The 24,265-nt window shown below is 39.6% G+C and overlaps 1 protein-coding gene across 6 annotated transcripts in view; it reads left to right on the plus strand.

The window, feature by feature from the left end:
- The window catches only part of SFMBT2 (Scm like with four mbt domains 2), a 300,595-nt gene that overhangs the window by 119,318 nt on the left and 157,012 nt on the right, over positions 1-24,265 (plus strand). For all 6 annotated transcript variants that reach the window (XM_040413315.1, XM_040413318.1, XM_040413313.1 and 3 more), the window contains 2 exons: positions 633-727; positions 3,025-3,265. In XM_040413315.1, the coding sequence (XP_040269249.1) occupies positions 633-727; positions 3,025-3,265 (336 nt within the window). The remainder of the gene's footprint in view (positions 1-632; positions 728-3,024; positions 3,266-24,265) is intronic.

The following is a 24,265-nucleotide window of genomic DNA, read 5'->3' on the forward strand; positions in this document are numbered from 1 at the left end:
GGAGGACAGTGCAGCGCGGGCCAGCGGGTGACCACGGAGAGGCGAATAATTGTTTCAGCCCTAATGCCATTGGTCAGATTGTTTTTTAAATTTCTCCTGGAGAATGTCCTCATTAGGGTTTGATGAAGCGTGATCTGCGTAAAACGCGTCCCCCTGAAGACACCATGGAGTTTTTTTATTCATGTAAATAAAAGTTATGTTTTATTTTAAATTCCAAGGCGCTGGACCTATTGAAAATGTGTTACTGAAGACAATAACCATGCCTTTTCTAATCTGACATTACATTTAACATTGGATAGTGAGTAATGCCTCATGTCTGCATACTTTCTTTTCAGGTATTTCTTAATAATTATCCACATGTATAGGGTATACAGTGCCCAGTCTTCACAATTGTACTGATTCTGTCAGCTACCCCAATATTATTGACAGGGAGCTTAGTTTGTGGTGACAATGCCTCACCTTTTAACTGATCAGATGGAAATCTAGCCAGCTGCACGTGAGGCACTCACCACACCACAGACGCCAACTATAATCACAGTTTAAGTGAAGTTACTCTTTAATATTACATGAGGCATTTGCATTAGATATGCTGATAGCACATTCTTATTGTCTCTTTTTTTTTCTATCTATAGATGATGGCTCCAGTTTTGAAGACACAGATTTCAGTTGGGACGAGTATCTGGAGGAATCAGCATCTGTTGCTGCACCTCACACTTCTTTTAAACATGTATGCATTTGGCTTTCTATTTAGCAAAAAGCGATGTTAAATACTACGTTAGCAGAACACAAGCTAATACCCGGAAACTGGTATCACAAAGCAAATCAGACATCAAAGCCATCAAGCTCACTTCTAAATTCAAGAGAATGTATGGTTAGCCAGGTTTACTTTCATGTTGTATCACATAATTCACTTCTAGTGTGTCCAGTGTTGAATGTATATAGCAGAGGTACTGTATGCTTCTGTACCTATTCAGGTGAATACTTCGCCATCGACTTTTCTGTTATAAAAAAAAACCCAAAACATACAATAGGTTTTTCTGGGAATATAATGTTTTAGGGGAAGCCCCCTAGCCTGCATTGCCTCCCAAGAAATTCATACAGTACCTACTCCCGACCACTCTTATTCCTGCATTCTGGCTCCCCTTCCTCCATCTTCCAGTTCTTGGCTTGGTTTCTTTTGGGCGGGGCTTGGACATGGTCATGTGCATCACTGCAGCCAATGAATCACTTCAGTGTTGGCATGTCCATGAGTCACACATCACCACTTAAAGAGGACCTGTCACCGCTCCTGACATTCCTGGTTTAATAGCTTCATGCATTCCCCATATAATAACAATTCTGGAGCCTCTATTCCAATGGCTCTATGTTGTGCCATTCCTTTATTATTTGCCCTAGAAGTTATGAATGAATTGCTAGCAGTCTGCAGTAAGGGTACAGAGGGGAGGTAACCAGTTAGGGGTGCGTACCTGCACAGACCGACTCTATCCAATCAGTGCTGCCATTTTCAGACTGTGCAGGTACACCCTCCCCCCAACTGGTTACCTCCCCTCTGTTCCCTTACTGCAGACTGCTAGTAAATCATTCATAACTTCTAGTGCAAATAATAAAGGAATGGCACAACATAGAGCCATCGGAATAGAGGCTCCAGAATTGTTATTATATGGGTAATGCAAGAAGCTATTAAAATAGGGATGTCAGGAGTGGTGAAAGGTCCTCTTTAAGCCAGTCATTGGCTGCTGTGGTGCACATGGCCATGTCCATCCTCTTGCACTGTGGTGTGTGGATGCCTTTGCCTTTCAGAACATAAAAAAAGATAAAAGCAATTCAGACATAAACCAACCAAACATATTGCAAGGGAACGCTTTTTATTTGTATCATATGTCTGGCCCGTAGATGTACTAAGAGTATATATGTTGAGATACCTTATATGTTGAGATACCTTATAGACCTGTGATGGCTAACCTCCGGCACTCCAGCTGTAGTAAAACTGCAACTCCCAAGATGCACACTTGCTTGGTTGTTCTCAGCACTCCATAGAAATGAGTGGAGCATGCTGGGAGTCGTAGTTTCACCACAACTTGAGTGCCGGAGGTTAACCGTCACTGTTATAGATGTATTTGCTGAATGTACTCAATGTGAACACATTAGGTGTGTTGCATTTTTGCCCAATCCTTTTGTTGTCCCAGGAGAAAATACATTGTTGGATATGTGTACATGCAGTGGGGTCGGCAATGACAGACTCTCAGACTCCAGGGATAAAAAATTTGAATAGTGCTTTATTTTTCATCCAGCACAACACAATACAGGTCATCCAAGGCAGCCAAGTTATCTGTCACTTAGGCGAAGCCACAGCACATAATACATAACACAAAACACAAAATAAACACCTGTCTGTCTGGGCGCTAACTAATACAGAGAACGTTTCTCACATTCAGCATGTCAGGATGATCAGGCTTTGCACAGCCATAAGGACAAACAGCCACCATGCTCTGACCATGACTAAGGCTCTGAATTCTCTATTTATTCCCCAGTAATGATCCCAGTAACCACACCTGGGATCTCCTCAGACTAGGGGAAAGTTCTGTAGTGGAAGGGAGGGAGTGACATTTTTACAACTACCAGCCTACATGCCGCTCCATTAGATCCAGTCCGGGAATTCTTTTATCTCACCCAGCTGAGGACTACACCCCTTCCAACACTTTTCCACACACTTTGTTACAATTGTCAGAGGTACTTGGGCACTCTAAGAACCTTCTATACGCATGGGTAAATTATATTCCTAGCTGTTTTACAAGCTTTACATTTGTAAGGTATGCACTTTAGAGTAAATGTTTCTTTTTCCAACACTGAAATAACTTGAACTCTGTTACTAAACCTCTTGAAAATCTGATCCTTCTAGCTTCTGTACAGACAACAATAATGTCTATACATGGAGCTGAAAACAATGGCAGCCTATATGTTTAAGAACATGGTAGATGAATTATGCATCTGGTATGACTCATCTCATTTCTTGTCTTTCACAAGGTTGAAATTAGTCTTCAAAGCAGCTTCCAACCAGGAATGAAACTGGAAGTGGCCAATAAGAATAATCCAGATACGTATTGGGTGGCTACTATTATTACAACGTGTGGCCAGCTACTGCTCCTAAGATATTGTGGCTATGGGGAAGATAGAAGAGCTGACTTCTGGTGTGATGTCATGACCGCAGACCTACACCCGGTTGGCTGGTGTACACAAAACAACAAAGTCCTCATGCCACCAGATGGTAAGATATACATTATATATCACTTAGACATTCAATTGCTCCAAGGCTTTCATACTGCCATGTTTGTTACTTGTACACTTACCACAGAAAACAACAAATTGTTGTTGGTTTTTTTCTTATTTTTTTGTCTATTTTGGGTTATTTAAAACGTACAGTATTTAAAACAGGGCATATTATAAAAAATAAATAAATTATTTACAAATGTCATCTGTTCCACAAAGTATTAAGAAACTGGCATAGTTTCTGTGCTATATTTAATTAACTAAAATGAAAACTGCTGACAGTAATGTACTCCAGGGTGCTGCACCCTTAGTCATAACGATAACATACAAAATTATTAAGATGAATTTCTGCTGTGCTTTCATTCGGGCGGTGACTTCCCTTTTTACAGCTCTGTGCTGTGAAAGTTATGTTTCTGTATATGAGTAGATAGAAATGTAGAAATAGAGCTAAAAGTATAATTTGCTGCATTTCATAGTGCTTATTCATATCATTTTGGTACTACTCTGTGGAACATTTTGTATATCTGCTGTGGATATAGCTCCTCTAGGTTGTATCTGGTCTGCTTAGTCATTTTAAGTTACTGCAGAAGAACTTTGTTTGTGCATACTGCGAATATGTCCATAGGTTAACTGACAAATGATCATTTAGCCAACAGTTAGCAGTCCTGATCCTCCCACCTATGCCACATTTGGCATAATACATGTTTCATTGTATGTACAGATTGACAAACTGTGCCATAAACGTTTTTAAAATATCAACAATCACGTAGCAAGGATATGCAAACTTATGGGCTGTGCTTGACCCCAAAAAAGTAAGCATTTCACTATATGTTGATGTACATTATTAACTCCATCATTAAACGAATGTCTACTTCACATATTCTTTTACATGACTATATACTCTAAAAAAAGGTATACTCAAGGCACCCACAAAATGGCACACCTTGACAAATGTTTGGTGCATAATGAAAGAAATACCTTATGAATATGTTACTATCATTTTCTAAAAAGTAAAAAATGCTTTACAATACAAAGGGCCTAACATGAATGTTTTGCCCAGCATATGTCAAAAGAGTGGCTGGTGCGCGTTGGCATCCTTTTTTTCCCACTATGTATAGATTCATACAAAGGGGCAGAATAAATAAAAGTACACCACACAGGAATAATCCTCACATATACCTCTGATGGAAGCATGCAAGATGTAAGCACAGCCTTATATGTTAAAGCAGGAGGGATAAGCAGCTGGAATTGGAATGCACTAGTTCATCTTTTTGCACCCTTTTCACCTTACAGATACCTTGTAGTTAAGACATTAGATTGTTGAGATCATACTAAAATTGCTGAGATCCTCCAAAGAAAATCTAATGTCTATGATAAGCTTAAAGGGGTTGTCCGAGTTATGAAAATAAAATATAGCACTGTAAATCTGATGCGCAGCAATATATAACTAAGCTAAGCAAGTTTTAGGCAAAAAATCTATATTTCCTTATTTCCCTGGTTCTCTTCTGCTCCTTTCTTTACCTGCAATAACAACAATCTCTGCCCCTCCCCCTGCTCTGCAAAGGGAGTAAATGCAAGTGCTGCCCTGAGTGACATGTCTGCCTGCTGGGAGACTCAGCAGCATGTTGTATTTGTAGGACTACAAGTCCCAGCTGTACAATGATACTGCTGATACACACAGGATCTTCCCCCTACCTGTTCTTGTGCAAGGCTCTGCAGAACTCCTCTGTCAGCTCCTGTGCCCAGCATTTGTCTCCTCACTACCTGCAGCTACTCAGTAAAGCCTTCAGCCCTGAGTCTGTGCAACTGAAGGGGGTTAATGTTTTTCCTCAAGAATCCAGGGAGAGAGCAGTAAGCAGCAGCTGGCAGTGCAGGGGGGCGTGGCCAGCACAGTGACGTCTGGTGTACAGATCTCTGAGGCTTGTGCACAAAACATCATCAGAGCAGGAAGAGAAGCTGACATCACAGTTCATGTGATCCTCAGTGAAATCTGAGAAAGCAGCAACTGGAAATGCCGTAAGTGAATTGTAAAGTCCTTTCATTTTCCTAGTTAGAAACATACAAGGAACAAAAAAAAATAACTCGGACATCCCATTTAATGAGGTATTCCAAAGGCAAATATGTTTAGCTTTTTAGTGGCTCAATAGATGAGCATGTGTGTGGCCAGCTATTCACGTCTTCTCCAAACTGGACGGCATAAAGAGGGCCAGGGGATCTTTATTCTCCCAATAAATGGTTTGAGAGATGGAACTTTCACCTATCACACATGCGGCATATTCTCTGGGAGAAAAAATGCATTTGACTTCCTTGACACATATTGATTTTTTGTAGCATTTTGTTGGTTTATAAAAGAAATTACAAGAATTGATGCATTTTTTATAATAATTTTTTTCGTGTTTTTAAAAAAAATTAACAAATTTTTTAAAAATGCCTTTTTTTTGCAGTGTCTCTGGTGAAGCCTATTGCAAAACACATGAAAAAACACCATAGACCCAAAAACAAACAAGTGAAAGAAAAAAGTGTTTATAGGTCTTCAGTATCTGATCATTGGGGGGTCCAACTCCTGGGACCCCCGCCAGTCAGCTATTGCGAGTGCTGCTGCCTTCTCTCAGCTTTCCCTAGGCTGAGTGACAACACTTTCATCTGTGGCATTGCCTAGGTGCAGCTCAGCCCCTTAGAAGTTAATGGGGCTGAGCTGCGATACCAAGCACAGCCGCTATACAATGTACGGTGCTGTGCTTGGTGAGCACGGAGAAGGCTCTGGCGCTCGCTCGAACACCGCTGCCTTCTCAAACAGCTAATCGGCAGGAGTCCCGGGTGTTGGACCACCACCGATCGGATACTGATCGGTCATCAGCATTTAAATCTCAGAAAGCTATTGACTTTCAGAAAACAACTGGCCACAGAATTTATTGCAAAAGAAAAAAAAATGTAAAAACCATCAGGAAAAGCAAAAGAAAAAAGCACGTAATTTTTCCTTAAAACAATATGTATAAAACCGGCCTTTCTAAGCAATATTATCAATGTGCTATTTCTTAATCGGCAGATAGAATTGAGCCTTATTATAAAACATGTTTAATCTTTTTAGGCTTATTTTATGAAGAGGCTCTAAATAAATCACATAAACTACTGATGCTTTATCTCACATAATCCAACCAGATTATCTGTTCGTTCAAAACAAAATTACAGACATGTATATTAAAAACAGATTTATCTAAGGAAAGAAATTGGCATAGAAATGTAATAACAGAATTGGACTATAGGAAAATGAAGAACTGTGTCTTACTACCTAAAGTCGTTACCTTATTATGTCTTAGGGTACTTTCACACTAGCGTTGTTAGAATCCGGCAGGCAGTATGCAAACTGATATCCTTTTTTTCCAGATCCGTGAAATACCGGATCCGTCTCATCCGGTATCATCTGGAATAACGTTTCCGGTATTAAAAAAAAATTTCGAAGAGCAAAAGCGAAACCCGCTCCTCCTATATCCCTGCGCATGCGCAGACCGGAAAGCATCGCTGTGGAAATTAATGCCGGATCTGGCAAGTGCGGTATTGTTCCGGGATTTTGGCTGGAAAAAATGCCGCAGCTGCGGTATTTTGTCCGGTCGAATACCGTATAAGGGACGGAACAGAAGACATCCTGATGCATTAGGACAAAACTGATGCGGAAAAGAATAACGCTAGTGTGAAAGTACCCTTAGGTTGGTTATTGGCATAACCGAAATAAATTAGAAAATTAGGTAGTATTTTCAAACATGGCGTTTTTTTTGTTTTTTTTTAAGCTGTAGTTTTGGTGGTGGTTTTTCATGCAAAAGCCAGATGTGGATGGGGAAAAAGAAATGGAAAAGGGGAAATGTAAAGGAAGGTCTTATAATTCTTTTTCTTGCTGGATCCACTTATATCTTTGGTTCTAAAAATGCATCAAAAGCTACAGTAGCATTTAAAAACCTGTATGTCAAACCAAACTAAATGCTTTAGGATATTAGAACTGTTTTCCAATCTTTCCAACTTCATTTTCACTTGTGTTTTCTCCTAGCATCGGTTAAAGTGTAACTGAATTGTGTTATATCATAGGTTTTGATTGCTGGGTGTCCAAGTGCTGTGAGCCCTGCTGACCACTAAAACTTGCTGGAGAGACTCTGTATTAAGCATTTCTATCTCCTTGTTTTAACGATTGATGGAGGTCTCAGTGCATGGACCCCCACTGATCAAAACTTTTGATAAGTCGCTTTGACTTACCAAAGGTTTTATGAAAATTCAGGGACACTTTAGAAGAGAAAAGATGATGACAAAATTGCAAGCTTTCAAAACTACTTAGGTCTGTTCCTGAGGCATGATATAACACACAATCTGAAGATTCACACATTTATATAACTCCTAAGAAAGAGAGCCATCTCACTGGCACCACCCATTGGAATTGGCACTTTATTAGCCAACATGCAACTTTCTAATAGTGTTGATCTCGCGAATATTGGCACTTCGAGAATTCGTGAAGATGTAGAATATAGTACTATATATTCGTAATCGCGATTATTCTAGATTTTTTTTTCATCAGTAACCTCCCTTCTTGCTTGTGGGCCAATGAGAAGGCTGCAATGTCTTTGTCAGAGCTTAGCAACATCCCTAGCAACCAATAGGAAAGCTGCCTACCCCTTACTATATAGGAAACTCCCCAGCAGCCATTTTCTGCAGTTTTTTTACAGTTCTGAGAGAGAGAGCAGTGACATTGCTGGGCTCTGTGGTTTCATCTGGATCCTATTCCTTATCCAATTACATTAGATAGATAGTTAGCTCATATATATATGACAGATAGTTAGTGGGAGATAGTCAGTGTAGGTTAGATAGTGATATAGTGTAGCTGATAGGTTCCAGTGCAGGGTGTTAGGTAGCGTGATAGGGATTACTGTGCTGTGATAGGGATTAGTGTCTCTGTTAGACACAGTGCTGTGATGTCACAACAATCCTTAGTGCACCAATCAGTAATATCTACTCAGACCTGATAAAATGTGAAGTTGCATGTATTGCGCAAAAAATATGTGCATCATTAGTGCCGATTTGCGCAATTGCAAAAATAATGACTGGAGATCTAGAATTCACAAATTTATTGCAAATATTATGCAAAAAATTCTTGAAATATCGCAAAAACAAATATTGCCTATGCCGCTCATCACTACTTTCTAAGAGGCATTAGGATTTGACAAGAAAGATACCGCTTCACATATTGGTTTCCCATGGAGCAAGTAATTCCAGTCATATAAATGCTAAAAACAGTGTTATTTTTCATGTTGGTAACTTATTTTATAAAATTGCCTTAAATGACAGTTACCCTTTAATTAAACATGTACATAATTTACTATAGTATTATTATTATTATTATATAAAATGGTGCAGAGAACTTGATACATGTGGGTTGTTGTGGTTTTGGAATAGTGTGGTCTGGTCATCACCACTTAAGATCCTCAAACATCTTGGAAAATCTTTTGCAAATAAATTAGTTCTGCTCAACCATTGAGATCACAAAATAAATATGATTATTTGTAAATGCCTTACCAATTATAAATTGTAGTCAGCCATCTGCTTTTCCAGGGCTACATTAAATTCACTTGTTTTTATAATCTCAGTTTTTGTCTCACACAGTAAAAAATAATCTAATTCACCTACATTATATATACTTTATTGCTGTTGTCTCTAAAGCAAAAATAAAATTTTAAAGAGATTTTCTGGAACTTTGCCTAGGCAATCAATATTTGATCGATGAAGGTCTGACACCCAGCACCTCCACCACTCTGGCGAGCATCACATCCCCTTCATTGTACTGTATATCAAGGACAGTGCCTTACACATGGCTGTGCCTAGTATTACAGCTCTCAGCAGCTCTGACTTATTCAAGCAAATTGGCAGCCTTTACCAAATATACAGAGCTGTGCATTGTAATCAATGGAGGGGACATGTTTCTTACTAGAGTGCTTTAATCCCTTCAGTCAGCTGATCAGAGGGGTGCTGGGTTGTTGGGAGTTGGTGATATTGATGGTGTTTCCTAAGGATAGGCCATTGTTATGAAAGTCCCAGAAAACCTCTTTAAAGGGAACCTGTCATCAACTTTGTTCTGCCCATACTAACGGCAGCATAAAGTAGAGACTGGTGAGTTGATTTCAGCGTTCTGTCAGTTATAAGTTAAAAGTAAGTGATTGCCGAGAACCAAAATCACAATCATTGCAGACTAGGCCTGGAAAAGAGTCCCGGCCACCTGAGAAGAGTCCTGGTTATTCATGAATTCCTGCTCTCCTGCCCACCTGCTGATGACAGACAGTCTTCTACCTAGTTTTCTCCCTTTCTCTCTAGAAGAGAACTGCCAATCATCAGCAGATGGGCAGGAGATTATGAATAACCAGGACTCTTCTCAGGTAGATTTGACTCTTTTTTAAGGCCTGTGCTGAAATGATTATGATGCTGGTTCTCGGCAACCACTTACTTTTAGCTGATGATTGACACACCGCTGACATCAGCATTTCTGTCACTAATGTATGCTGCCCTCAGTGAGGTCAGTATAAAGTTGATGACAGGTTCACTTTAAGTAAGGGAAAGTTACATGAATGGTTACAAGTTTCTGGACATTTGTATGGTCCAGAAACTTGGTCTGGTGGGTTGGATCAGAGAGACATTGATGCATGGAGTCATGCTAACTATTTTGAGTCCTGTTCTATAAAACCACTTTTATCTCCAAAGAAAACCTTTGATTATACAACTAAAACACTTTTATCACCCTTAAAGTAAAATGCCTAGTTTTAGTATGATCTGAAAGCAACAACACCTGTTGTAACAGTTCTTGAAGGGCTTGGGGAATCTTTGTTGCTGTAAGATCAAGCCCGTTCTTGCATTTCTTCTCTTGTTAGAACCATCAAAATGAATTTGGTTTGTGACGTCCTTAATCCTGTCTCCTTCAAATTATACCACATTCTGTTTTAAAGTCTTATTGTTTTTGTTAGAGGCATTGCATTAAGCTTCAGAAGAGTTTATGGCAGGCTGCCATGAGCTTTACACTGTACTGCATCAAGCTATTAGTAGCCACATAAAAATGAAGTCTCCTGATTGACACAAATACTCTTTGTCTCATTATACTTTTACGTTTTATGCCTGTAAACCTATATAGTTAATAAATGCTGAACACTTGAAAGGAAGATATTGCTAAAGTTGCCTAAGCCTTAGCAGCAAGCCATAACTGCAGGACAGCATGGTGGCTCAGTGGTTAGCACTGGTGCCATGCAGTGCAGGGTTACTGGATTCAAATGTGACCAAGGGCAACATCTGCATGATGTTTGTACGTTCTCCCCATGTTTGCTTGAGTTACCTCCAGTTACTCTGGTTTCCTCCCACACTCCAAAGACATACTGATAGCAATGTAATAGGAAAAAAAAGAAAATATTCACATAGGCTGTATCCAGTTCTGCAAGCTAAAAATCTCTGGGGTTCTCCGGCTAGTGTATGGAAATGACATAAATATATGTTCACTTTAGTACACCATTTACTATATCAGTATCTATAAAAGAGCTATAGTAAACACTAAGTAATCTGGCAAGTACAATAGGGCAGATTTAGTAATACTGTCTAATATTGAGACAGTGTAAACATGGGGGTGATGTATAAATATGCAGCTTTTTGAACTTTTTTTAGAGTGCCTGCTTTATTTGAGCTTGCAGCCATTTATTTGTTACAAATTTTCAAAAAGTCAAGACCTATGGACTTTGCAGTCCACAGACTAGTCATATTTATTACAATGGTTCCATCAGTTTGTAATCCACTATGGGACTGGAGTACACTTGCGATTTTATTTTGTGTGACTTTTGCAAAAAGTTGCATTGATGAATGTGGCAAAAAATGTAACTGCACCCACAAAACATCTGGTCTCCCCTCAGTAAATGCAAACTGCTTGGGGGAGGGCGCAATCCACCCAATCCAATTTGTAGTAGATGCCTACTCAACTATCAGAACATGCAAAATCACTCAATTTTTGTGGCACTGAACACGTATTTATTTTATTTATTAATATTACTTACTTATATAGCGCCAACATATTCAGCAGCACTTTACAGACATTATCATCACTTGCTGTCCCCAATAGAGCTCACAATCTAAATACTTGATAATAGATAGTCAATGCGTCAAATTTATTGCAGTGGCTGATACTGGATGATAAATATGATGCATCTTTACCGTCTAAGCCTATACCACTTACAGTATTAATTGGCTTATTTTGCACCAGAATTTGGTGCACAGTGTTACATTTTAAGTCACACTTCTTTCCCACACCCATCTGCTGAGCAAGGTGGAAATGTAGGGCACTGCATGTGTGCTAGTATTCTGCCTCAATTTGACCCAGAATTCTGGAACTTTTTCTTTAATAAATCTGCCCCATTGTTTTATTGCTGTTGTACTGACCTTGAATCTCAATGTGTCTTGCACTTTATGAGGTTGGATCCACACACAGGATTTTGCAGTGTTTTTCACAACTTTCTTCAAGCATTTTTGCACCCAGGCCTTACCTTAAAGTCTTTAATAAAATGATGCACTGTATACAAAAGGTTTTTTTCCCAAATGCCTTATGCTCTGGGTATGACTTTTTTTTATGGTGGTTTTCCCCATAGGATTCTCTGTAGGGTTTGAAAACACTAGAAAAAGTGCATGTTTAAATGTTACAAAATAAAGAAATTTAATAAAAAGGAAACACATGCCATTTGCTTTTACAGACAAAATTGTCTATGTGAAGGACACCCTAAAGGGTTTTTCAATGTAGATCTCTCAAAATTCCATGCTTCTTTAATGTCCTTAAATTTCCTTGCATCTTAATCTGATGTAGAAAGAACAGCTCAACTGGCACGCAGAGCAGCACAGAGCATTGCAGTATCACGGCTCAGCTAAACTCTTAAGGAGGTTTCTGACAACAAATTATAGACTGATTCTTATGCAAACCAGTACAGTTGTAATACAGGCAATTTTAGTGTGATATCACGGCACAGCAAGCATGTTATCATGCAGTAAAAGCCATTGAAATCAACTAAAAGTTTCTTGCCATGGCTTACTTAAAGGGAATGTGTCATCAGAAAATGACCGATTGTTTAAATCACATTTTTACGTTAAAGAATTTAGAATTTTCCATGTGAATATCTATATTTAAACAAAACACTGGCCACTAGGCCTAATAATAGGCGCCAAATCTAGGTCTGTACAGATCACTTTACTGCAGCTATCTCCTTATCATTACAGGCAGGTTTAGAATGACAGATAGCACCACTGTGTATAGATAACACCAAATCCTTAGTTCATAACAAGTAATTGGCAAAGCTTATCTACTCCTTGCTTGTACAATGACCTATGCACAGGTCACAGAGCATGCCTAGGAAAATTCTCCCATAGAAGTCACTGATATCCGCTCCAGACCATTGTGTCCTAAAGCAGTTCTTTAAATGCTTTCTAAATGCTGTTAAGAACAGCTTAGGCAAGTTGACCGCCCCCATAATCATGTTCAGGAAACAGATCTGCAATCAGAAAATAAAAACAGATTAGAAAAAAGTGTTTGGCACAAAAAAATGTTGACACATTTCCTTTTAGAATCAGGATCGCTACATCTGTATAAATATAAAATTAGAACATATTAATTAAATGTCATTGCCAGGTGTGACAAACAGACACAAGGAAAGACATATGACGTGCCCTTCGGATACCCCAAAGCCGTGTCTGTGGTACGTGTATAGGCCAAAAATGTTTTTCCCTGGGAATACCCCCTTAAATGGAACCTTCACGTTGAACATGGTCTCTGGTGTGTAGGCAGCATGTTTTGTATCAGGAACAGCTGAGCAGATTGCGATATGCTGTAGTTTTGTGGGAAAAGATTTAGTGTACTTTGGAATTTATTTATTTAAATCACAGCTATTCCCATGCTTTCCACTCTTTCCATTGGCGGTGCTAACAAGTGATTGACACAGATTGACATTGAAAGCAATGGCTGCGCTTGCCTGCTGTAACCACTTTGGAAGCACAGACATGGATTACAAGGTAAACTTGAAGAAAAGAAGTGGATCCAGCTTCCAATAAAAGTAGGGATGAGTAAGGATCTTAAATTCATGATCCAAAACACGTAGGCATTGTATTCGCACTGTGTCATATATGGATTTTACTGCTTGAATTAACGTCATCGCTTTTATTGGAAGCTGGATCCACTTCTTTTCTTCAAGCCTTCCTTGTATGAGTATACAGTGCTGCCCATAATTATTCATACCCCTGGCAAATTTTGACTTAAAGTTACTTTTATTCAACCAGCAAGTAATTTTTTGACGGGAAATGACATAGGTGTCTCCCAAAAGATAATAAGACGATGTACAAGAGCCATTATTGTGGGGGAAAAAACATTTCTCAGCTTTTATTTACATTTGAGCAAAAAGTGTCCAGTCCAAAATTATTCCTACCCTTCTCAATAATCAATATAAAAGCCTTCATTGGCTATTACAGCAATCAAACGCTTCCTATAATTGCAGACCAGCTTTTTGCATGTCTCCACAGGTATTTTTGCCCATTCATCTTTAGCAATGAGCTCCAAATCTTTCAGGTTGGAGGGTCTTCTTGCCATCACCCTGATCTTTAGCTCCCTCCACAGATTCTCAATTGGATTAAAGTCTGGACTCTGGCTGGACCACTCCAAAACGTTAATGTTGTTGTCTGCTAACCATTTCTTCACCACTTTTGCTGTGTGTTTTGGGTCATTGTCATGCTGGAATGTCCACAGGTGCCCAAGGCCAAGTTTCTCTGCAGACTGCCTGATGTTGTCGTTGAGAATCCTCATGTATTGCTCTTTTTTCATGGTGCTGTTTACTGTGATTAGGTTCCCTGGTCCATTGGCTGAAACCCCCCCAAAGCATTAGGTTCCCACCACCATGTTTGACCGTGGGGATGATGTTCTTTGGGTTGAAGGCTTCTCCTTTTTTACGCCAAATGAAGGAAACATCATTAAATTTTTGTTTCATCTGACCATAACACAGAAGACCAGAAGTCTTCTTTGTCTTCTCTGTCCAGATGAACTTTTGCAAAGGTCAATAAATTACTTGCTGGTTGAATAAAAGTAACTTTAAGTCAAAATTTGCCAGGGGTATGAATAATTATGGCCCGCACTGTACATACAGAGGTAATCACTTGTTACCACTTGGACTACTAAGCAAAAAGAGCAGGGATGTACGTGAATAAAGTAAAAGTTATACTACATTTCCCCACAAATCTACATTAATCTGTTCAGCTCCTCCTGCCCTGTGCCGTGCTGCCTGCAGACAAAACGGCAGGTAGAAGATTCAATGGACTGTTAACTACGGTAATGTACAGGGGATTTAAGTGGTTTCAATGCTTGCACCACCATAACACGCCATACAATACTGGGAGACGGGAGGAGACAGAGATAGAGTAGTAACTGTGATTTACAGTTGGATTTTAGAGCTGCTCTCTGGAGAATAATTCAAATACATTTTCCAGAATTCATTGCTGCAGGTGGTAATTGAAATGTCTGTTTTCTAAGCAACCTTCTATGGAGGCTTAGAAAATATAGCCTTTTCCTTTAAACAGCAAACATAAATGTGTGTATGAAGAGCAACACATTTCAAGCCATTCATTAATAACCTAGTTGTTCCAAAAACAATATCCAACTTCCAGGTTCTCACACCCAATAAAGAGGTTAGGTAGCGTCTGCCAGGAAAGCATGCAGAATGGAGAATATTCCACTAGGGTACATGGGAATAATAGGGGAAGTCTTGCTAAGTTATTTTATGTGTGTGATAGTGAAGAATGACACAATTTTTATAAATAGTTATCAAGCAGTTCATATAAGAAAACAATTCAGAATTCATAGGTAATTGGGAGGGATTTTAATTTAATCTAGTTTTTTATTTAATGGTAGCCTGTCACCAGATACCTCCCTTTGAAACCAAAGGCACAGTTAGATAGCTGTAAGTCACCTAAATAAAACACATTTCCTCCTTTTGGATCTGAGGCTCCATTACTGGAATATAAGCATTTTTCATAATATGCGGATGAGTTGTTTGGTGCAACAAGAGCATCACTATTGCTTTTATTGCACCAAAACGTCACTCCTTCAAGTGCCCAGCCCCTTCTTCTTTGCTTTCACTGACAGGGCCCTGTATTGGCAAATTAATGTCACCCTGTGTTCTTGCACATTTAGGCCTCATGCACACGAACGTATTTTATTTCCGTTTCCTTTCCGTTTCCTTTCCGTTTTTGCGGTTCGTATGCAGAAGCATTCATTTCAATGGTTCCGGAAAAAAAAAATGAAGGTACTCCGTGTGCTAAGACTAGTCTGCATAGTAGGGAGTATATAGGATGGTGTCTTAAACTTAAAGCAGCTAGAGAGTGCCGTGGTTCTTTGATAAATATTAGATGTACCTCTACCACTGGGCACCGCCCACCATCCAACAAGGAGTGCCGCTCAACCCCTTTCCTCAACCTTGGCCAACGAGGGGCATATCTTTGGAAATATAGAAAATGGCTCAGGATATCCACAAAGGTTATATTGCTAAGTGCCATATATTCATCTTACCTACACATTGGTCAGCAGTAGCCAGAATGTGGCAACCCCTTCAAGAGTTGGAGGAAAGTCTTTAGGACATGTCTGGCCATTATATGTACATACTTATTTCAGTGGATTAAAAATGTGCCTATTGTATATGTTATTCAGGCACAGAAGGACCAGATTGTGAATTTTTTTTTTTTTTTTTGGAGAAAGAAAAATGTTACTGACAATATGATGGTCATGGGATACTTCAAAGGTAGGGGGCTGCATTTGATTGCAACATTGACTTACATGATACTTATTTAGAACTAAGTCAGAACGGCATTTAGAACATGCACATTTTATATTTCTTGTCTTACAAACAGGGCGAAGAAATGCCAGTCAAGTGCCAAAACATTGCATAGATTGCTGCACTAGAAGATAGTTATTGCTTTTTTTGCCTGAGGGAAGAGCAGTTCTTAGTGAATGTTGAAGCCACCCTGTCATGTTCTTGAAAAGCGATTTCATGTGCAGTGTTGAGCCTCAGAGGGCTGACTTTGCTAAAGATAGACCGAAGAAAAGCAGAGCAGCTGAAGCTGTTGATTGTTGGCTATGGGCAATGATCTGCCATGGTAGTTGTCTGCTTTTGAATAAGGATTATATGGTTCTTGTATGATTGAAAAATATTCCATGGAATTAGAGACTTTTAAGGGTTAGTCCATCCAGTGTTTGTAACAGCTGCATTGGTAGCTGGACTTCCAAATAAATGTAAGGGTGATATTCGGGATTGATGTTTTGTTGTCCTTCTGTTTATAGAGCCATTGGTTGGATTATAGTTTATAGTGCTGCTAGACAGTCTGACACAAATATCATAGAAATATAGTTTATGCTTTAAAGGGGCATTCCAAGATTTTCTTCTCAGGATAGGAGATCAGTGTCTGGCAGGGGTCCGACACCTCGCACCCTGGCTGATCAGCTTTTCTGCAGCAACTCCAGATCCAGAAGCTGCAGGTGAAATTATACAGTTCCGTCGATTAGCTTTGTCCACTACTTGATGGATGGAGGTTTGTAGTTCTGGCGTTGACTTCCATTGCCAGAGCTACCTTGAAACAGCTGAATGGCTGGGGTGCAGATTGTCATACTGCTAATGATCAGATATTGATGGACTATCCTGAAGACAGGCTGTCAATAGTAACATCCTGGACAACCTCTTTAAGTTTATAGTTAAAGTGAAAAAAGCAAGCTTTACCCTCTTTGGTTAGTAGAAAGAAGGTACCAACACTCTGTAAGTGGTTGTTAAAATGCTTTTCTAAACATCGTAATTTGAAATTGAGGGGTTTATTAATTTTTTCTCTTTTCACCTACCTTGTGGGGAAATTGGGAAGGATTAGGAAAGAATGATGTACATGGAATTGTATGCCTATTTCCTTTGTTTATTTGTATAATATATAATATAGTTAAAAAAAGGATTAAAACATGTAAAACATTCTATGTAGCAATATTCTAATGGTAGCGTGAATGGAAAAGAGTCTAAGTATTGACATAGCTGCTTCAGTTTCCTGGACCTTGATCTAGCTCTGAAGAGTAAGGGCTCTTTCACACAATCAGTGTTTGGTCAGTGTTTTCCATCAGTGATTTTGAGCCAAAACAAAAAAAAAACAGAACAGGTGCAAATCTTACCTTATCTCTGTGTAGCCTCCTGGTTTTGGCTCGCAATAACTGATGGAAATCACTGGTCAAACACTGCGTGAAAGTAATCTAATCAGTGAGTGAAATATGGTATTGTTCTCCAATTTTCTGCACAATTAGTAGGGGTCCCAGCAGTAGAACTCTCACTGATGTCCTATGCCATCACTTTCTATGATGGGAAAACCCCTTTAATCTGTCTATAGAAATTAAATAGGTGTCTGAGAAATCCTAACAATGTACAGGGTGGGCCATTTATATGGATACACCTTTATAAAATAGGAATGGTTGGTGATATTAACTTCCTGTTTGTGGCACATTAGTCTATGTGAGGGGGGGAAACTTTTCAAGATGGGTGGTGACCATGGCGGCCATTTTGAAGTCAGCCATTTTGAATCAAACTTTTGTTTTTTCAATAGGAAGAGGGTCATTTGACACATCAAACTTATTTCACGGATACTGGAAGCCTGTGCTAGCATTTCTCCTGCGGTGTTGCTATCAGTGTGTGAAGAGTGGGAGAAGAGGGTTGCATTGACAATCCAACACAATGGGCAGCACATTGAACACATTTTGTAAGTGGTCAGAAACTTGTAAATAACTCATGAAAGAATGAAGTTACGTTAAAACCAAGCACACCATTGTTTTTCTTGTGAAATTCCCAATAAGTTTGATGTATCAAATGACCCTCTTCCTATTGAAAAAACAAAAGTTGGATTCAAAATGGCCGACTTCAAAATGGCCGCCATGGTCACCACCCATCTTGAAAAGTTTCCCCCCTCACATATACTAATGTGCCACAAACAGGAAGTTAATATCACCAACCATTCCCATTTTATTAAGTTGTATCCATATAAATGGCCCACCCTGTAGTATCCACGGGGATCTGACTAAATTTAAACCTTGCCTGATATTCGTTGCTAGAGAAGAAAGAGGACAGACAAGTTGGGTTTTATCCTGCTTCTTTCTCCATGATAAACTGAACCAGAGATACCATAAAGCAAAATTATAATGGATAATTGTAAATTAAATTATTTTGCTAACCATTATGTTTATCTCAGCTTGAATGCTGTACTAATTGGAATCACAAGCATTGTGGGGGGAATATATCAAGCCCTGTACTCCAGAATTCTCGCTTTAAAAAGTCTCAAATAGAGGCTTTGCAACTTTTTGGGGTCACTTGCTTCAAAATTGTGAATCTTTTTGAGTACTTTGCTTTCCAGTGCCACCTTTAGATGTAGAGTAGATCACTTTTGTGTCTATTTATGAAGTACAGCTTTTTAAAAAGTTTCAAAACAGTCGCAACTCGATGCCAGGCATCTGCCAGGCGTACTTTTATTGAAATAGCCAGAACTACACTGCACTTGCACTAAATGTATTATTACCGTGTGCTATTGCAGTGAGCCCCTGAGAAGCCAGAGCAGAGGATAGAAGTGGTAGTGGCCTTGATGATAATGTGGCAGATGACGTCACTCTGGGTATACTAGCTAGCAAAAGTCTATCTCTCTCCTGATTTTTTTTTTTTGTTGCTAAAAGCTGGCACTTATGGCTATAGGTGCCCACTTCTGAAATGAAGGCTTTTGAGTGTGCCTGTCCTGAACTGGTGATAGGTGTCTTTACATGTTTACCCTCACTTACCTTAAAAGGGTTGTTCACGTCTTTTATATTGATGACCTATCCTGAGGATAGATTATCAATATAAAAAAAAGCAGACAACCCCTTTAGACAGATCAGACAGGTTGTTCTGGCAGTATACAGCCTTCCAGAGTTCACCGGATCTGGCCTAGCTAGATACTACCGTTCACCACTGTACCCCATTGACTATAACAACAGCATTTGGACAGACAAAAACCATTGCATGCAACCAGTAGAAAACTGACACTAAGGCCTCATGCACACAACCGTTCCGTTTTTTGTGGTCCGCAAACCGCGGATCCGCAAAAAACGGAAGCCGCCTTTGTGCCTTCCGCAATTTGTGGAACGGGCGGCCCATTGTAGAAATGCCTATTCTTGTCCGCAAAACGGTCGTGTGCATGAGGCCTTATGTAGAATCTCCACTTTGTCATATATCTGGCATTGTCGATTCTGGATAATAGCAAATTCTGGGCTAATGTGTCAGCTTCCTAGCAAATAAAAAAGCACATGATGTGAATAGTTCTTCTCCAAATAATGTTGTTGTGCTCAACTTTTAGCCAGAATTTCTGTGGAATTACCGTATATGACTCATAGTAAAGAGAAATTGAAACCCTAAGCCTTTCCCTGGAACTCAAATATTGCAAGAAGTAGGGCAGTAGGGAAATCGAGTGGGTAATCTGAAGTAATAGAATGATTGGCCGCGAGTCTCCGAGACTATAAGGTTATGGCCACAGTCAGATACGTTGTTTACAAGGCGTATTTTGGAGTATTGAATTCCTCCTGGAAGAGAAATGATTGCTTGTCTCATAAAAGAATCCAGTTACAGCCCACGGGCAATGTGATATATGCTATAACTACTGCATGTTTCAGAATTTTAAAAGCCCATTATTAGATTTGTGGTTTGCACCGAGTGTTCACACAGTACAAGAACGCTCTCCGGATGCTGTTCAAGCACAAGTGACCCTGCCTGCAGTGCTTCATTTCAGATACAATTAATTCTGATTTCAAAAGCCTCGACATTGTTTCTTGGTGTAAAGCCAGTGAAGGAGTGGAGTGTTTCAGGTTTAAATAGGTTTCTGGTGATCTAAAGCAGAGGATTCTCGCTGACATTATAGTTCAGCATTTGATGTGACCCTCGAGCAGGAACCCATACAATGCCTTGTTTTAGCATAGCACCTGTGTCCCGTTCCAGCCTATATCAGGGAGTATCAGCATGTCAGCTTTACACTCCCTGCCTCCCGGTGATGCTGAACATCAGAAATAAAATAGATTAACACATAATACGTGCACAGTGATTTCTGTATTACAGCTTTATAACACATACTATAGTTTTTCATATAGTAATGGGGGTAGACTTGAATTTATGGCACTACATGGCTGCGTTCTTCTAGAAACAGCGGCACAAGTGTAATATGTTCTTCATAGATTTTGTCAGTACCAATACAGTCAGTACCAATACCAGTTCTATTCTTTCGACTCCGCCAAACACACGTGTGCTTACCTGAGTAAGCATGTTTTCCGCAGACATGCTCCTTATGCCACATTTCTGTGTCCGTGGGAAAATGAGTCCATGTTTCATTCATGTAGATGTCCATGAAGGATTCATTTTTGATCCATGTGTTGGTTTTTCTGCTCAGCTGAAACTTAAAGGGGTTGTATACATGAAAAATATTATACATTTTTCAAACCAGAACCTGGAACTGAATACTTTTGTAATTGCATGAAATTAAAAATTTTGTATAGCCGCTGAGTTATTCAATAATTTCTATATAGCCCCACCTACTGTTTGCCCTTTTTCTATTTACTGTGTCCAGCTCACTGAGGTTGACATACATGCTCAGTTCCATCCTCCAATTGCCCTTAGCTGCAGTAGAAAGGACACACCCCCTAAGAAAGTGCACGCCCCCTGAACTGCCAGCTTCAAATTAATCTAGCATTTGCAGCAATGAATGGGCAGATCTCTGGATACAAGTGAGGTACATTGCTGGCTGTAAGTTTGTTAGAGACTGTAATGTACTGTTTGATATCTCATTTCAATTTATTATATTACTCATGGGATAACCCCTTGAATTTTCCAGAGCAACTCCTCACAGTGGTCAGTGTAAAACGGACCAAACACAAATGCCATCCAAGTTGTCAGTGCTTTTTCAGGGACCCTAGATTAATGGGCGTGTTTGGTCTGCATCACGGACCAAAGTAGTGCATATCTCCGTGATTTTTTCACTGACCCACAGTTGGTAAAAAAAATACTGATATGTGAACAAACACATTAAAATCAATGGGGGGGGGATTTATCCTACTGGAGTGAGACTGCGACTTTTTTGCGACTGGAGTTAAACTCATTAATATAGCTAACCACATCCACTTTTCCACCCACATTACAAAACTGGAGTGAGTGGTGGAAAACTGCAAAAAGTCGCAAAATTTTTGCTCAAGCAAGTTCAAAAAGTCGCAAAAGCCCTATTTGCAACTTTTTGATGCCAGAATTCTGGAGTGAAGGTATCAAAAATCATCAGAGCCAATGAGTATGTGCGTTGACCTTGGAAAATGCAGATAGCACACATCTGTGAAAAATTTAAATGTGAACAAGGCCTTAGGCCTCATGCACACGGCCGTTGTTTTGGTCCGCATCTGACCCGCAGTTTTTGCGGCTCGGATGCGGACCCATTCACTTCAGTGGGGCCGCAAAAGATGCGGACAGCACTCCGTGTGCTGTCCGCTTCCATTACTCTGTTCCGTGGCTCCGCAAAAAAATATATAACCTGTACTATTCTTGTCCGTTTTGCGGACAAGAATAGGCAGTTATATCAATGGCTGTCCGTGCTGTACCGCAAATTGTGGAACGCACACGGACGCCATCCGTGTTTTGCGGACCGCAAAACACACAACGGTCGTGTGCATGTAGCCTTAGGCAGCAGTTTACCTTCTGCAGGAACAAAAGGTCAGACATAGTTTGCCCAATCTTTATTTCTCCTGACACTTGCTATCTCGGAGGTCTCCATACACAGTAGATACAGATGTAGTCAATGCTATCTTCACTGGCTTAACATGTTAAGGCCTCATGCACACAAACGTATTTTCATTCCGTGTCCGTTCTGTTTTTTTTTGCAGACCGTATATGGAACCATTCATTTCAATGGGTCCGCAAAAAAAAAACTAAAGGTACTCCTTGTGCATTCCGTTTTACTTATGTCCGTATTTCTGTTCCGCCAAAAAATAGAACATGTCCTATTATTGTCCGCATTACAGACAAGGATGGACTGTTCTATTAGGGACCGCAAAATACATACGATCGTCTGCATGAGGCCTAAGGCAACACAATCACATTATAATAATACAACAAATCTAGCGATGATGGAATTTCTGGAAATTTGATTCGGATTTGAAACACGTTAATTGAGCGTTTAATTTGATTTGGACCTGAATGAATTCTACCCTAATCGAAAGTGCTTCAATCTCACTGAAAAGCTGTAAATGCCCTTTTGGTGTTCTCTCTCTCTCTCTCTCTCTCTCTCACACACACTCTCTCTGTCTTTCCAAAAATTCCAAAAATCATATGAAATTCTGATTCGATGCGATCTGACTTTTTGCAAAAATTTAGGTCAATGGTGTAGAATTCTTTCATCTGTAAACAAATTGCATTGAACGGTTTGTACAGGGTGAGAAAAAACATGGCTACTTTCTTCCACAAACAGCACCGCCCCTGTTCACAGGTTGTGGATGGTACTGCAGCTCTGCCTCATTGACACCAGTGGAGCTGAGCTGCAATAACAGACACAAACCATGGATGGGGTGCTGTTTTTGCAACTAAGTACCCGTTTTTCTAATCCTGGGTAACTCCTTTAAAGTGACCATCCTGGCATTCCTGGAGTCAAGATAAGGCTGGCTACATCTGTATTTGGCTGGTCTCACTGAAATCAATGGTTCTGCCAGATTTTATCTAATGTGAACGATCAGCTTTGGAATAATTGGCCAACCCCTTTGATGTTGTGTTTTGTCATTCTGCTCCACAGCATTTCTGACAATGTCGTTTATTGCCTCACTCAGCTTTGCTGCACTATTACACTATTACGCTGTTGTAAATGCACTTTAAATAGTTTTAATGCCATTTTTTAGGGATTTATTTTCTCTGAATAGGAGTAATCCTACGAAAATTCCTCCTCCATGCTATCACAATTATCACAAAATGATTTTCTTTTATCATTTTTAGTGCTGACATGATATCATAGTTCAGACATTAAAAAATACCAAGAGATAATTCCTTCAACACTCCAGCTTGCAAATAATTGTAGATAGCTATCAAATGCTTGACGTTAATACCGCGGATCTTCAGGCTATAGCACAAGTGGTTGTCAGAGTCTAATATCCATGTGTCATTCAAAATACCATTTCACATACTTTTCTTTACAACATAGTTAACGTCTGCTTACATCAGAACTGTCTGAGAGGAAATCATGGTGTCTCCATTTCTTACTTTGACTTCAGTTTGGATTGATAACTATTGGGTTTAAAGGGGTTTTCCAATTCACATAAATGTGATCAGTTAAACAAAGGTTGCCCACATGGCTATTTTTGCAAATTAAAGGGGTTGTCTAACTTCAGCAAATGGCATTTATTATGTAGAGAAAGTTATCACAAGCCACTTACTAATGTATTGTTATTATCCATATTGCTTCCTTTGCTGGCTGGATTCATTTTTCCATCACATTATACACGTCTCAGATCCAGGCGTTATGACCAACCTGCTATCCATAAGTGGTGGCCGTACTAGCACACTATAGGAAAAAGTTCTGGCCTATCTGGTGTCCGGGACTGTGGGAGTGCGCACAAGCCAGCATGTTTTCCTATGCTGTGCAAGCACGACCACCACTGCTGGATTAAAGGGTGGTCGTAACCATGGAAATGAGCAGTGTATAATGTGATGGAAAAATAAATTCAGCCAGCAAAGGAAGCAATATGGATAATAACATTACATTAGTAAGTGACTTGTATTAACTTCCTCTACATGATAACTACTATTTGCTGAAGTGAGACAACCCCTTTAATGTTATCAAAAATCATGAGCTGCTGCAAGCATTTTCCCCTACCTCCACCCCTAGCCTGTTTACTTGTCTTGAATTCGGTGTATAAGGTGGT

The sequence above is a fragment of the Bufo bufo genome, chromosome 1 (genome assembly GCF_905171765.1).
Source record: "Bufo bufo chromosome 1, aBufBuf1.1, whole genome shotgun sequence".
Taxonomy (NCBI): Eukaryota; Metazoa; Chordata; class Amphibia; order Anura; family Bufonidae; genus Bufo; species Bufo bufo.